Source organism: Schistocerca cancellata, chromosome 4 (assembly GCF_023864275.1).
Source record: "Schistocerca cancellata isolate TAMUIC-IGC-003103 chromosome 4, iqSchCanc2.1, whole genome shotgun sequence".
Classification (NCBI taxonomy): domain Eukaryota; kingdom Metazoa; phylum Arthropoda; class Insecta; order Orthoptera; family Acrididae; genus Schistocerca; species Schistocerca cancellata.
In genome coordinates, this window is record NC_064629.1 from 322,623,865 (window position 1) to 322,637,139 (window position 13,275).

General features: G+C 37.0%; 1 protein-coding gene across 2 annotated transcripts in view; it reads right to left on the bottom strand.

Moving 5' to 3' along the window:
• The window catches only part of LOC126183482 (probable H/ACA ribonucleoprotein complex subunit 1), a 72,125-nt gene extending 62,720 nt beyond the window's left edge, over positions 1-9,405 (bottom strand). Inside the window, exons 1-2 of one of the 2 annotated variants that reach the window (XM_049925502.1) lie at positions 9,241-9,405; positions 9,011-9,125 (exon numbers count right to left, since the gene is read on the bottom strand). In XM_049925502.1, coding sequence (XP_049781459.1) covers positions 9,011-9,086 — 76 coding nt within the window. In that variant the 5' untranslated portion in view covers positions 9,087-9,125; positions 9,241-9,405. Of the gene's footprint in view, positions 1-9,010; positions 9,126-9,211 lie in introns of both variants that reach the window. The other variant, XM_049925501.1, reaches the window with a different exon arrangement.
• Between the last annotated feature and the right edge of the window lie 3,870 nt (positions 9,406-13,275).

Below are 13,275 nucleotides of genomic sequence, written 5' to 3' on the forward strand. Positions count from 1 at the left end.
AAAAATCAAATGCTGTCAGGCCTGGGGAATGCGAGGGGGGGGGGGGGGGGGGCGTGCAATTGGTGCATCATGGCCAATCCATTGATCTGGAAAGAAGTCACTGAGAAAATTTCAGATGTCAGTCAAGTAGTGGGGTGGTGCACCATCTTGCATGAAGTAAACATTTCATTCTTTGTCATCCTCTTCGATCTACGATATCAATAATTGTTGTAACATATTCAGGTACACTATTCCATTGATGGTTCTCTCATGGAAAAATGGGGAGCTTTGTTTTAGCTCGATGCACAAAAATCGTTCAGTTTAGGGCTATAACGAACATGTTGCAATGTTCAATGTGGATTTTCACTGCTCCAAATCCTACAGTTGTGTGTTAACCTTGCCACTTAACTGAAAAGTCGACTCGTCAGAAAAGATGATTTTGTTCAAGAAATGTTCATCCTCATGTAATTGATTTAACATATCCACAAAAACGTTCTTGTGAGGTATTTTACCAGTGTTCTTTATTGCTTGTACCATCGTCAATCTGTACGCTTTCCAATGCAAACGGTTTCTCAACACACACCAAACAGTCATATGTGGGATTTGCAGTTCGTGAGATGCATGTCGGGTTGATTTCGTAGAACTGTTGACAAAACTGTCTCACTTGCTCAATGACATCATCAAATGTGCTTGGACGAGCTGACAGTTTCCCATGTCTTATCAAGCACCCTGTTTCTACAAAACATTTATGCCACTCATAAATTGTAGGCCTACCAGGAGGATCTTTAGCGTACTTGGTATCGAAATTATGCTGAACTGTTGTCGCCGACTTCGGTTCTTCATACCAAAACACACAGCTAGCATGCTCGGGTCCAGTGAAGGCAACCATCTTTAATGCAACTGCTGCTAGTGCTCCTTACCGTGCAATGCGGCACTAGCAAACTACATGAGTCAAAACTTGATGTATTTCCCTACAAATTGACACTACAATCACCGCTGTAGGTACTATAAATTCATTTATATGAATTTTCAAAGTTTTAAAGTCCTTTTTGAAACACCCTGTACTGTGAGCACATCCTTAACCACTCGTAAAACAGTAATAGGCTTTCAGAAACATACATTTTAATAACCTAAACTATTCATACATCCACTATATTTGACATCCTGACTCGAAGTTATTCACACATCAAAGAAAACTTCTGTTTGGAAAACATTACAAGTCAAATGAAGAGGCTATAATAGCTGTAGACTGGTAGCATGGAATAGGGAAAGTGATTTTTTTCCTTTTCCTTGAAGATTTTTTCTTCCGTTCAATAATGATGCTCAGTCATAGGCAATCAAAAATTAGCATACGGAGAGCATAGATGAAAAGTAAAGGCATAAGAAAATGGGTTGCTATGCTCTTACTTCTTATCAGAGGACCAGAAAAGAAATAAAACATGAGTGATCTCATATTTGTTTTGGGGTGAAAGGTGAGAGATCAACTGATTTGTAAAGGCCACGACTAACCACCTGCCCAAACTTCATAACAGCACACTTACATATTCTGTGTGTATGTGTATTTTTGAGTTATTTATTTTCATTGTATTCTGGTGACAAATCCCATATCATTGTAAGTTGATCCATGGATACATAAACAATGAGCCTCATACTTGTTTTGGGGTGAAATTGATCAAACCTATATTTAGTTATATATGCATAGCGCAGGCAACAAGAAACGATTCCACAAAACCTCATGAATTTTGTTTCAGTCATTTTTGAGATAATGAGTGGAACATTACGTGAAGTGCAATTAATTGGAACAAGAAATCACCCTAGAATTTTTATTTCAATTATGTTGAATAATCAGCATAAAAATTAATAACGAGAAAAATTGAAATATTTACATCTACAAATGTTTCATGTTCCTCAACTTCAATACACTTTGGAAACACATACTTGAAACAATCACATTCGTCAATAGAATGTAATGGTAAGATAAGTAAAATGCCCTTTATAGGCTGTATAGAGATATTGGTCTCTTCCACAACACAAGAACTTACATCAGAAATGCTGAAGCAAATGAAAAACTTCAAGAAGTTACATCTTTGTGAATATATGCATTAAAAAATCACAGCCCTAATGCCAAACTGTTAATGAGACTGATAACTTTCTGTGGAAACTGCTCAGTTTGAGTATACATGTATGCATGAAATCAAAACCAGGGAAGTGCAGAATAAAAATATGGGTATGTACATTTGCTACAAATGAATACTCTTGCGATCTTCAAATATATACTGACATGAAGGACAACCAGAGAGAAGTATGTCTGGGCAACATGTAGTGCCAGATATGGTTGAACCATATTTTCAGCCTAGTAGTGGGTCAAAACAGATAATTTGTTTGTTTCCACACTGCTGTGCGAAAAATTGTGGGAGTGGAACTTTACATTAGTTGGTACTCTAAGACCCAGTAAAAGAGAAATATCTCAAGGGTTTTGCCAAATGCAACAAAAAAGGAAAAATCTTCATTACTTGAATTCACAAAAGATGACATCTCATATGTTCCAAAGAAAAAGAAGTGTGTTATTCTGCTTTCAACACAACACCACAATGACACTGTTGAAGCAGAAAGACATAATTGCCCATTATAATAAGATTACATGGACAGTAGGCACGAGTGATATGATGGCAAAACAATAAAAGTGTATACATACAACAAATTGTTGACCGTACTGAATGATGACGGAGTTGATGGACGTCACTGCTCTCAAAATATATATACACACACACACACACACACTGTGGCCACAAAAATATCAAGCCAGGCAAAAAGATTCAACAAAACGGAAGCATTTCCTTCAGGAACTTTTCACAGAATTAGCAAAGGAATAATGAGCAAGAAATAAAATGGAACTACATACAGAAGTTGCAAGACTCATGCATAAAGTGCAAACAATCAGTGTGCCAAAAACTACAGTAGAGTCATAGTTGTTGTAAAATGTTTACAACGTTAGGAGAAGCTATCTAACGAGGCTAAATTTATTTGTTATTTAAAATTTTAATTTTCAAATCTGACAGCAAAATTACTACATGCCATGGATTCTAAATTCTGTATGTTATAATTGTCATAATGGATTTTTTGTATGACCATAACTGACAATTTTTTACAATATTTACCAGGAGCAATTAGGTCAGCCGTCTTGGTAACCTGAAAGTTTAAAATAATCTTGGTAGCAGAACAGTTAAGTAGGCTACATTAATGTTTTACCAACATGAGGAAAGCAAACATTCATTTTAAATCAGATGGAAATTAATTACCAAGAGAATTAATGCAGTGTGATCAACCTTACCCTTTCCAAGGCGTTTTCCAGAATCACAGTTCAGGATGTAGTCTACTCAATATTAAAAATTCTTTTCAACAACACTGTTTCGATTATCTGCAATAATTTTACTACACTCTCAGTTCTGAGAATATATCTAGCTACAAAATCCAAATATCCACTTTGTTTTCAGCAGGATTGGTCAATGAGGATTTTTCCACAGGCTGCCTCAGATCTTACAGATTAGTGCAGCTAATGCATGTAGTCTTAGTAAGAATAGTGAAATGAGATGCACATGGAACACAGATTACAGTACACTATTGCGTACTGCACAGAAATTCAAAATCGCAATTTTGACAGCGTATCCAGAATTTCTCAAGAGTTTACCCAGTACTGCAACATTTGTCAAAGTCTCACAAATTTGCACATTTGTTTTGGGGCACTGACACACAATGTGTAGCAGACTAAAACATTTGATTCAACTGTACTTATTTTGGGGTATTCAGCAATCGCTGCAAATGAAATCACAATAAAAATTTTATAAATTTATCTGCAAAATCTGTAATTATGGCATGTTTAAGTTTAATTACAGTTACGTTCACAATTGTAACAAGGCAGTTCTCACAATTATGCCCACTAAGAGCAAGTAGGCCTACTTGCCAGTCATTCTACTTCCCTGTAACCTTATAGTTTTCATGAGTGAATTCTCTTTTTGATACAATTAAAAGTAACATTTGTCCAATGCAACAAATTAGATGGCCATAAGGTAGAGGTGAGTGTGTGTCGACAAAACATGAGAAGAAAAAAGTAATTCGTAATTAACACAGAGCTATGTCTGACGAATTCACCACATTTTAATAGTCAAAGACCAATTATAAACACTTCCTATCACATATTTTGTGCAGTGCAATGACAGGTTTTGAGATCATCATCCAGATGCGTATGCTAAATTTGTGAGGCTCATGTTGGAGTTAGATAGCAGATTAAGTTGTTTGGGATGATAAACATGTTGTGACAGTTTTTAGACCCGCAAACGTCACATGCAAGCGGTGACATTATGAAACTAAAGAGCCGACACATTAAATAGAACTGCTCATTGTATGGATATCAGTGTGACTGGAAACTGTCACTTCAAACTAAGGAAAATCATTAACGAAAAATTTAATTCTATATCAAAATAACATTTAAAAACAATGGAAACTAAAAGGGATTCCATTGTCACAGGAGGGAGAGTTGCACTACATTTTCCAACAGTCAGAATTTAATATAACAAAAATCATAAACAGAAATAAATTAAAGATTTATTGATGATCACAGTTTTTTACCTTCCCTTTAAATTAGAGTATCAGAAGTTTCTTAAGTATGCTGTTAATCTTCTTTAAAACTTTGTCATGGATGGGACAGTGAATGGACATATATGTTGAAGCAAGACAGGGAAATTAAAGCAACCCAAGGAGTGCTTCCAGAACTTCGACAGGCTCAAGGTAAACAATGGAGTTCAGAAATAAAGATGCTGGTTTCAGTGTTTTATGAAAATGATGACTGCAGCAGAATAATGCCTAGCAAGAAAGAATGTGTCATAATAAAAATGGGAAACATGTGTGCAGATGCAAGAAAGACTCTTGCTATGTAACATTTCTGAATAATATGTAGAATTCCATGAAAAGTATTCTAATGCGAAAGTGAGTTTATTGTCTGTTTTCAGTCTTTGGGCAAAATGGGTTGTGGCCATATGTGCAAGGAGCACACACAATGTATGTGTATGTGAGATCCATCAAAATGCTGATATTTTCTGCTATAAAGCATTCTGGAGTGGATTACAAAGATGCAATGGAGCTGCTAGGCAAAACTTGCAGAACACATGAATAACGAACTGAATGATGAGCTTCTTATGGACGATGACGAAATTATTACTTATAAACAATGGACAGACAGATTTACACAGCTCTTGAAAAAAAAAAAAAGCACAGTTCACAAGATTTTGATGAACTGTGTTGCGTGGAGGGGGAGGGAAGGGAGTGGGACAACAACAGACAAACTGCCCACACACAGCTTCATGGCAACACTGCCATCTTCCTATCTCCAGTTTCAAAAGAATAATTTGAAACGAGATGAAATTTTAGTACAACTGGATTTTTCTGAAAATTACAGATTTATAACGCAAGATGATACTCAAGGATATCACTAGAGCAATTGCAAGCAACTCTTCAACCATTTGTGACTTACTATAGAGACGAATCAGGTGGTGTGTTTGTCATGGACTTTTGTGTTTTTAGAGACTGCTTAATTCACAGTGCAACTGCAGTTCATGTTCACACCCGCATTGCCACAACATAGGTTGAAAACAAGCTGCATCACATACATTCTGCATGGAGCAGCTAGCTAGTAGAAGAACTGAAAAAAAATCTCAAAAATTGGGTCAACGGAAGCGTCCGATTCCACCCGTCTGCTTTGTCCCGTGACGTAAGGCTGTTGTGGCGTGTGACGTCACGACGGTGCGGGATTTAGTTTGTGAGAGTGGCGTGTTTGTAGGTGTAGTTTCGATGTGATTGGTGGCGCTCTCTGGCGGTGTGTTTATGTGTTGTGTGTTAGGTGATGTTTTTGGTTTAGTTTGTGTGTGTGGCATGTTTAAAGGTGCCGTATTGTTGCGGTCGGTGGTTCTCTCTGGTGGTGTGCTTATGGGTAGCGTGTTATGTGGCATACAGGGTTCATTTGCGTAGTAGCATTGCATGTGTGTGGTATTGGTAGTGAGTGTGCTTTCAGCAGAATATTTTTCAGTGAGTTAACGATTTTGGTTTTGTTATATAGACGTTAATGTGGTTTTTTTCTTTTCATCGTGTGTGAATTTTGGTAAATTGCGTTTTTTGTCTTTCGTTGTCTCTAATAGAATTTCTTTAGCTATTTGGATTTTTGGATGAAGTCACAAAGTGTTCAGTGTGTCATGGAGAAATGAGGCTTACTAAAGTTCCGGCGTCTCGGGCCAGGGAGGGCTATATGTGGAGATGTACGGATAAAAAGTCAAGGGAAGAGTTCGATTCCAATTTTGATATTCTAGGTGTTGTTTTTTTTTTTTTTTAAGTGAAAAGTTTGAGTTTTATAGTGTGGTATCGGTAGTTGCTGCTGACCTATATAGGTCATGGGAAGTGTTCGATTCCAATTTTGTTGATTTGTTGTGGTTTTTGAGGTAGTGATGATTCTGGACGTGGTGGTAGTTTTGGGTTTTATGATTTGGTATCTGTAGTTTCTGCTGACTTATATAGGTCAAGGTAAGTGTTCGATTCCGCTGGATATTGTCTTTAGCTGATTTTGGGAAGGTTGTGGTCGTTTTATTTTATCGTTTTTGTCATTTGATTTAGTGGTGTGTATTTATTTTTATTTTGTCCCCACCCAAAAATCGCCAATTTCCCCCACTTGTCCCGTTAGTTTAATTATATTTTTGGAGGAATATGTGTGTGATGGTTTTTCAATCTATTTTTGTATTTGATGCCATGCCTACGTAATGATGTCATAGTCGCGATATGGGAGTAGTTGTGAATGGTTGTTTCCGCCATATTGGTGATGTCATTGGTCAAAGCAGGCGGATGGAATCGGACGTTTCCGTTAAACCCCAAAAAATTTATGCATGCATTACCATGATTTTCAGATTCACAGAGAGTGGAATTTTTTGCAACAAGTCATGGTAAAAATGTATGTGATGGTATTGGAGCTACCGTAAGTGCATGGCATCACAAGCTAGTCTGCAGCAGCCTACAGAAGGCTACAATCTAACACCTCTTCAATTATTTACCTGGGTACAGAATATCTCTGGCATACAATCAATTATGTTTCTATAAATGATGTGAAAACTGCCTAGGAGTACACACTACTTAAGCTAACTTACACTAAGGACAACACACACCCATGCCGGATGGAGGACTCAAACCTGCAATGGAGGGGGGGGGGGGGGGGGGGGGCTCGTAAACAGTTAACAGTGACAAGGTGCCCCACAGACCGCTCACTGCTTCTGCTACCCCACATGGCATTAGAATTATTCCAGGCACGGTGAGCCATCATCACTCTTCTATGGTGGACTCTGACAATGTGCAGGTGAGCATATTGTGTGGTTATAATTATAGGTTCATGCCCACCATGTGCCTTCACAGTGTATCTGTGTCTGGATTCAAAAAGCAAAAGTGGCAACATACATCCAGGTTGCTGCTATTTATGATGACAAAATGGAACTTGGGATGTGTCGCAGTCTGCTGCGAAGCAAGAGGTCACGTATTAGTGAACTTCATTCTACAAGCAAGATCGTTTCCCTGACCATATTTAACAGACATATGTTGCAGAGTACAGTAGCTACAACTTGGGAAAACTTCTGATCTAAGGACAAGTGATTGATTTTTGGCAGTTAAGGTACATTAATGACAGGTTATGTTGTGTTAATCTACCTATATGTTGATGATAATTAAACCATTGGGAGGGGGGGGGGGGGAGGTAAGAAGCACAAGTTTTTATGATACTTTTTTTTTCAAAATTGTGTTCTGCAACAATTGTTACATCATCAAATACATCCATGTCAACTTTTGTTGTACACTAATACTTTGGAATAAAACTTTGAAATTTTGAGAGTTACATTGTGGTATACTTATGCAATGTATTAAATTTTGACTTGGATATGATAGATAAACTCCAGTGGAAGACTTTGCAGGAGAGACACTCAGTAGCTCGGTACGGGCTTTTGTCTAAGTTCACCGAGGAGTTAAGCAGTATATTGCTCCCTCCTACGCATATCTCGCCAAGAGACCATGAGGATAAAATCAGAGAGAACAGAGCCCACACAGAGGCATACCGACAATCTTTCTTTCCATGAACAATACGAGACTAGGATAGAAAGGAGAACCGATAGAGGTACACAAAGTACCCTCTGCCACACACCGTCAGGTGGCTTGCGGAGTATGGATATAGATATCACTTGTCCCTTTTGTGCCACCACACTTTGAGAGTCCACATTTTTCCAGCGATTTTTCATTTTTTTGTAATTTCTTGTGCATGTGACTCAGTATGAGTGAAAGATGTGGACATGATGTGTGTTTGTTTATCCCACAGCTTACTAAAAAAAATTATCTCCTTCCTGAGTGAATTATATTTGGCATGGTGGGCACCTACAATATGTATCTTTTTTAACACGTTACATTGTCATGTGGTTGCCAAGCAGATGTTATTAGGTGGTAAAAATTTCACTGGACCGTAAGGAATAGTTTCTAAAATTATTATGCCGGCTCTAAAGATTGATAGGCAAACGCGCATTGCATTTTTCCGGGCGTACCACCTTCTTTCGCGAACTATAATTCTGGAACAAATTCCCGGGGCAGACTAATACTTTGTACATGAACGTTCTGCAAATAGTAGCATTGCTGTGCTTACTTCAGCCAAATCTGAGTCTATGAGCTGAAGCCCCTGGTTGAATTGACATGGAATGAACCCTTGGTAATACTTATCCACGGAGAGCATTCACACTATTTATTTCCAAAATTAAGTAAATTATTTTGGTGCCAGTATGTTGCATTATTTTGTATTTCATTTCCAACTTCATACCTCTACCTAAGACGTACTCAAAACGGAATAATTGTATTCACTAATCAGGGCAGAGAGGGCAAGAAACTAAGCTGCTCTCATAACGTTCCTAATAATTCGGAGATTTCCGTGAAACACACGCGTATTTCTATAAATAAGCTGCGCATACGATACCTCTGCTCCCTCGGAAGCCACCTCCGCCGCCACCACGTCCATAACCGCCACCGCCGCCTCTTCCACGGAAAGACATTGTTATTTCACTACACTCACATCCGCGTCGATAGTTAATCTGCAAATGAAACAAGGAACATATCTTCTCACACGTACATCAGCGTTTTTCCAATTACCTCGTGATGAGGAGGTCAATTCGTATACCTTGCACTTGTTACGTTTTTCACACTTACGCTGACACGTATTGGTTCACGTCTACAAAAAATTTACCAAATCATTCCACGAAATTAACACCACTTAAAAAATTATGGGACGATAATATTGTCATCAACTCGCTCACACACGCACATTCACCATTCAAATCAGCACCACGCGTACTCCACAAACAAACACAAACATAACCATTAGTAAAGATATAATATTCTAACGATTTGCTGAGCGTTTGAACATCTTTGGTTTTATTTTAGATTTCTCTCAATGAGGTATATAAACAGTTTATATAGGTCGCTGATTTCTCTACTGTTTTTGAAAACACACACACATTTATTACATAAAATTGCCAAAATATATTAGGGTTATGTCTTAAAGCTAATTTAAATATCCATTTTAGGATTCTGGCAGAAGGCGTTTAATAGTAATATCAATGGATACAGTTAATGCTGAGCTCTGGTTCTGAGAACAAGACTATTCCGACACAAAACGTTATCCACAGCAGTTCGCACATTCAACGGAATATGTTTTGCGTTTTATCGTTGAAGACGAAATATGTGGTGGGATGCAAGATGTGAGGCATTTATTTATTTATTTACACGTCAAGTTCCGTAGGATCAAATTGAGGAGCAAATCTCCGAGGTCATGGAACGTGTTAGTATATGAAATAACAACATAAAAGGAATAACAGATAAAAATAAATGTTTATGAACCCGAAAAAGTCAATCCATAAGTTTACGTAATCGCAATCAACAATACAATAAGAATCAGCTTAATGTTTCAGTGAACTTCTCGACAGAATAGAAGGAGTGACTCATGAGAAAACTATTAAATTTCGATTTGAAGGCGCTTGGATTACTGCTAAGATTTGTGAACTCGAGTGTTAGCTTATTGAAAATGCATGCGGCAGTATATTGCACACCTTTCACAGGAGTTAAGGAAGTCCGATCAAAATGCAGTTTTGATTTCTGCCGAGTATTAACTGAGTGAAATCTGGTTATTCTTCGGAATAAGCTAATATTGTTTACAAGAAATCACAATAGCAATATATAAATATACATACTTGTCTGTAATACATACATACACACACACACACACACACACACACACACACACACACACACATATATATATATATATATATATATATATATATATATATATATATATATATATATAACCACTTACTGCCTGTTTCTGAGCCAAAAATATCCTTTTAGAATGGGAAGAGTTACCCCAAAATATAATACCATACGACATTAGCGAATGAAAATAAGCAAAGTAGACTATTTTTCGTGTCGAACGATCACTCACTTCAGTTACCGTTCGAATAGTAAAAATGGCAGCATTAAGTCTTTGAACTAGGTCCTGAATATAGGTTTTCCACAACAGTTCACTATCTATCTGAACACCTAGAAATTTGAACTGTTCAATTTCACTAATCATATGTCCGTTATGTGAAATTAAAATGTCGGGTTTTGTTGAATTGCGTCTTAGAAACTTTAAAAACTGAATCTTACTGTGATTCAGTATTAGTTTATTTTCTACAAGCCATAAACTTAGGTCGTGAACTGCAGTATTTGAAACCGAGCCAATGTTGTACACATCATCATTTACTACCAAGCTAGTGTCATCAGCAAATAGACATATTTTAGAGTCACCTGTAATACTGGAGGGCATATCATTTATATAAATAAGAAAGAGGAGTGGCCCCAACACTCATTCCTGGGGCACCCTCCCTTGACTGTACCCCACTCAGACCCCACATCACAGCCATTCTCAACATAGTGAATAATGACCTTTAGCTGTCTATTGCTAAAGTAAGAGGTGAACCAGTTGCGAGCTGCTCTCCGTATTCCGTAATAATCCAACTTCTGGAGCAATATTTTGTGATCAACACAATCAAACGCCTTAGTTAAATAAAAAATATGGCTAGAGTTGAAACCTGTTGTTTAATCCATCTAGTACCTCACAGAGAAAATAAATCTAGCATTATCAGTTGTTAAACGACTTCTAAAGCCGAACTGCACATTTAACAGCAAATCGTGTGATATAAAATGATCAATTATCCTTACATACACAGCCTTTTCGATAACTTTAGCAGACACTGATTGCATAGAAATAGGTCGAAGATTATCTACATTATCCCTTTCTCCCTTTTTATAAAGTGGCTTTATTACTGAGTTCTTTAATCGTTCAGGAAACTGACCATTCCAAAAGGGAAAATTACAAATATGGCTAACTACAGGACTAACATGTGCAGCACAGTATTTTAATATTCTGCTATGAACTCCATCATAACCATGAGAGTCCTTAGTCTTCAGTGATTTAATTATTGACTCAATCTCCCTCTTGTCTGTATCTCAGAGGAGTATTTCAGACATCAATCTCGGAAAAGCCAAGAAAGTTATATGATTCCCTGTAGAAACTAAATTTTTATTTAATTCACCAGCAATGCTCAGAAAATGATTGTTTAATACTGTATATATACCTGACTTTTCAGTAACAGAAATACTTTTACTACAAATTGACTTTTATATTGTCGACCTTGTGCTGTTGAGCAGTTGGATTAACTTTCCTTTCCAGCCAGTTGAAACGAACTGTAGTAGCAACACAGCAGAAGACATCAAGCTATTCTAAATTCTAAGAGATAAAGACCGGTAGGGGAAATGATTGCAAAATTGCTGGAAATCTACATTTAAAGTAGTTAAAATGATTGTGCCTAGAATATAGTGTTCTTCTTTAGAACATAACTGCACATGATTCATTTAAGCTTCATTTTATGGACTCGTCATTTTTAATGAATGGAGACGATGGATATTGAGGTCATGGGAAGCGTCCAGTTCCTTGTTTTTGACCCTCGACGTAGTGTTGTGTTGTGTGATCGTTTGTTACGGTTATATGTGTAGTATAAGGAATTTTTAATTCGTGACAATACCATATAATATGTAAAAGCTCAAAGGTACAATCATTCCAACAACTGTGACCCATACTGTGACATGTATTTAAACTGCTAGTGCAGTGTTGTACTGAGGAATATTATAAACCACAAATTAATTTCAAAGCTGTGTGCAAATCAGTGATTACTTTGAATGTAACTGTGACGTGAAAGGCTGCACTGCTGTACTGCATGCAACTTAGTATTACTATAATGATTACTGGAATGTTTTTTTTTTCAAATATATCATTTTAAAATTTTGAAGGAGCTTTTCAACTTTATTTTCAGCCACTGAAATGATTAATGGTGGAACACAAGATATGCAAAAAGAGGCGAGCAACAGAAATGGAGATACTAGTGTAAATTTGCAATTGCAATACAAGAAGCTGAAATACAAGGTGAGGGTTTATTTTAATGTAACAGTTGCCATTAAGAAAATTAATACATCAAATCTGCACCTACTGAAGACACACATTATTAATAACCATAATTAACATTAAGGAATAAACAGATTGGTACATTAAATGTAAGAATGTGTCCCTGAAGAGGCTTCTGCAAGGTGTTCATTTATCAGATTTATAAAATATTCTTACATTATGCTTCTGTAGAATAAATAGTTTTTAGACCTGAGCTGCATTGCTTAAAAATATCACACTGTAGAACAGATTGAATAAAAGTGTGCTAGCAGATATGTTTATGGGTTAATACAGAGAGGAAGATTTTCAAGCACAAACCATTCAGTACTGACCTTTTGGGGTAACTTTTTCGCTTGGTGGTGCCACCTCATTTTGTTATCCTGGATGACTAGTATTTTAACACCTGGATTAAGAACTACAAGCACGCATGGTGTGGCAATATTTCACAAATTCTGGAGTTTTTCTTGTCGGTGTTTGGAAATTGTGTTGGATTGTTACCATTAGGTATCCTGTGTACTGGTTTACCATCTTTGATTAGGTTACAGTTTCATATTAACTATGTTACTGTGTTTTGCTTTGTTACACTGTGGGCTTCATTTCAGATAAAGTGAAGGTTTGGATAGTGGATTTGACAATTTGGGTGTGTTGGTTTTCGGTATTGTGGGTTTCATTTTTGCTGCTATGCAGGTCAAGCTAAATTTGCA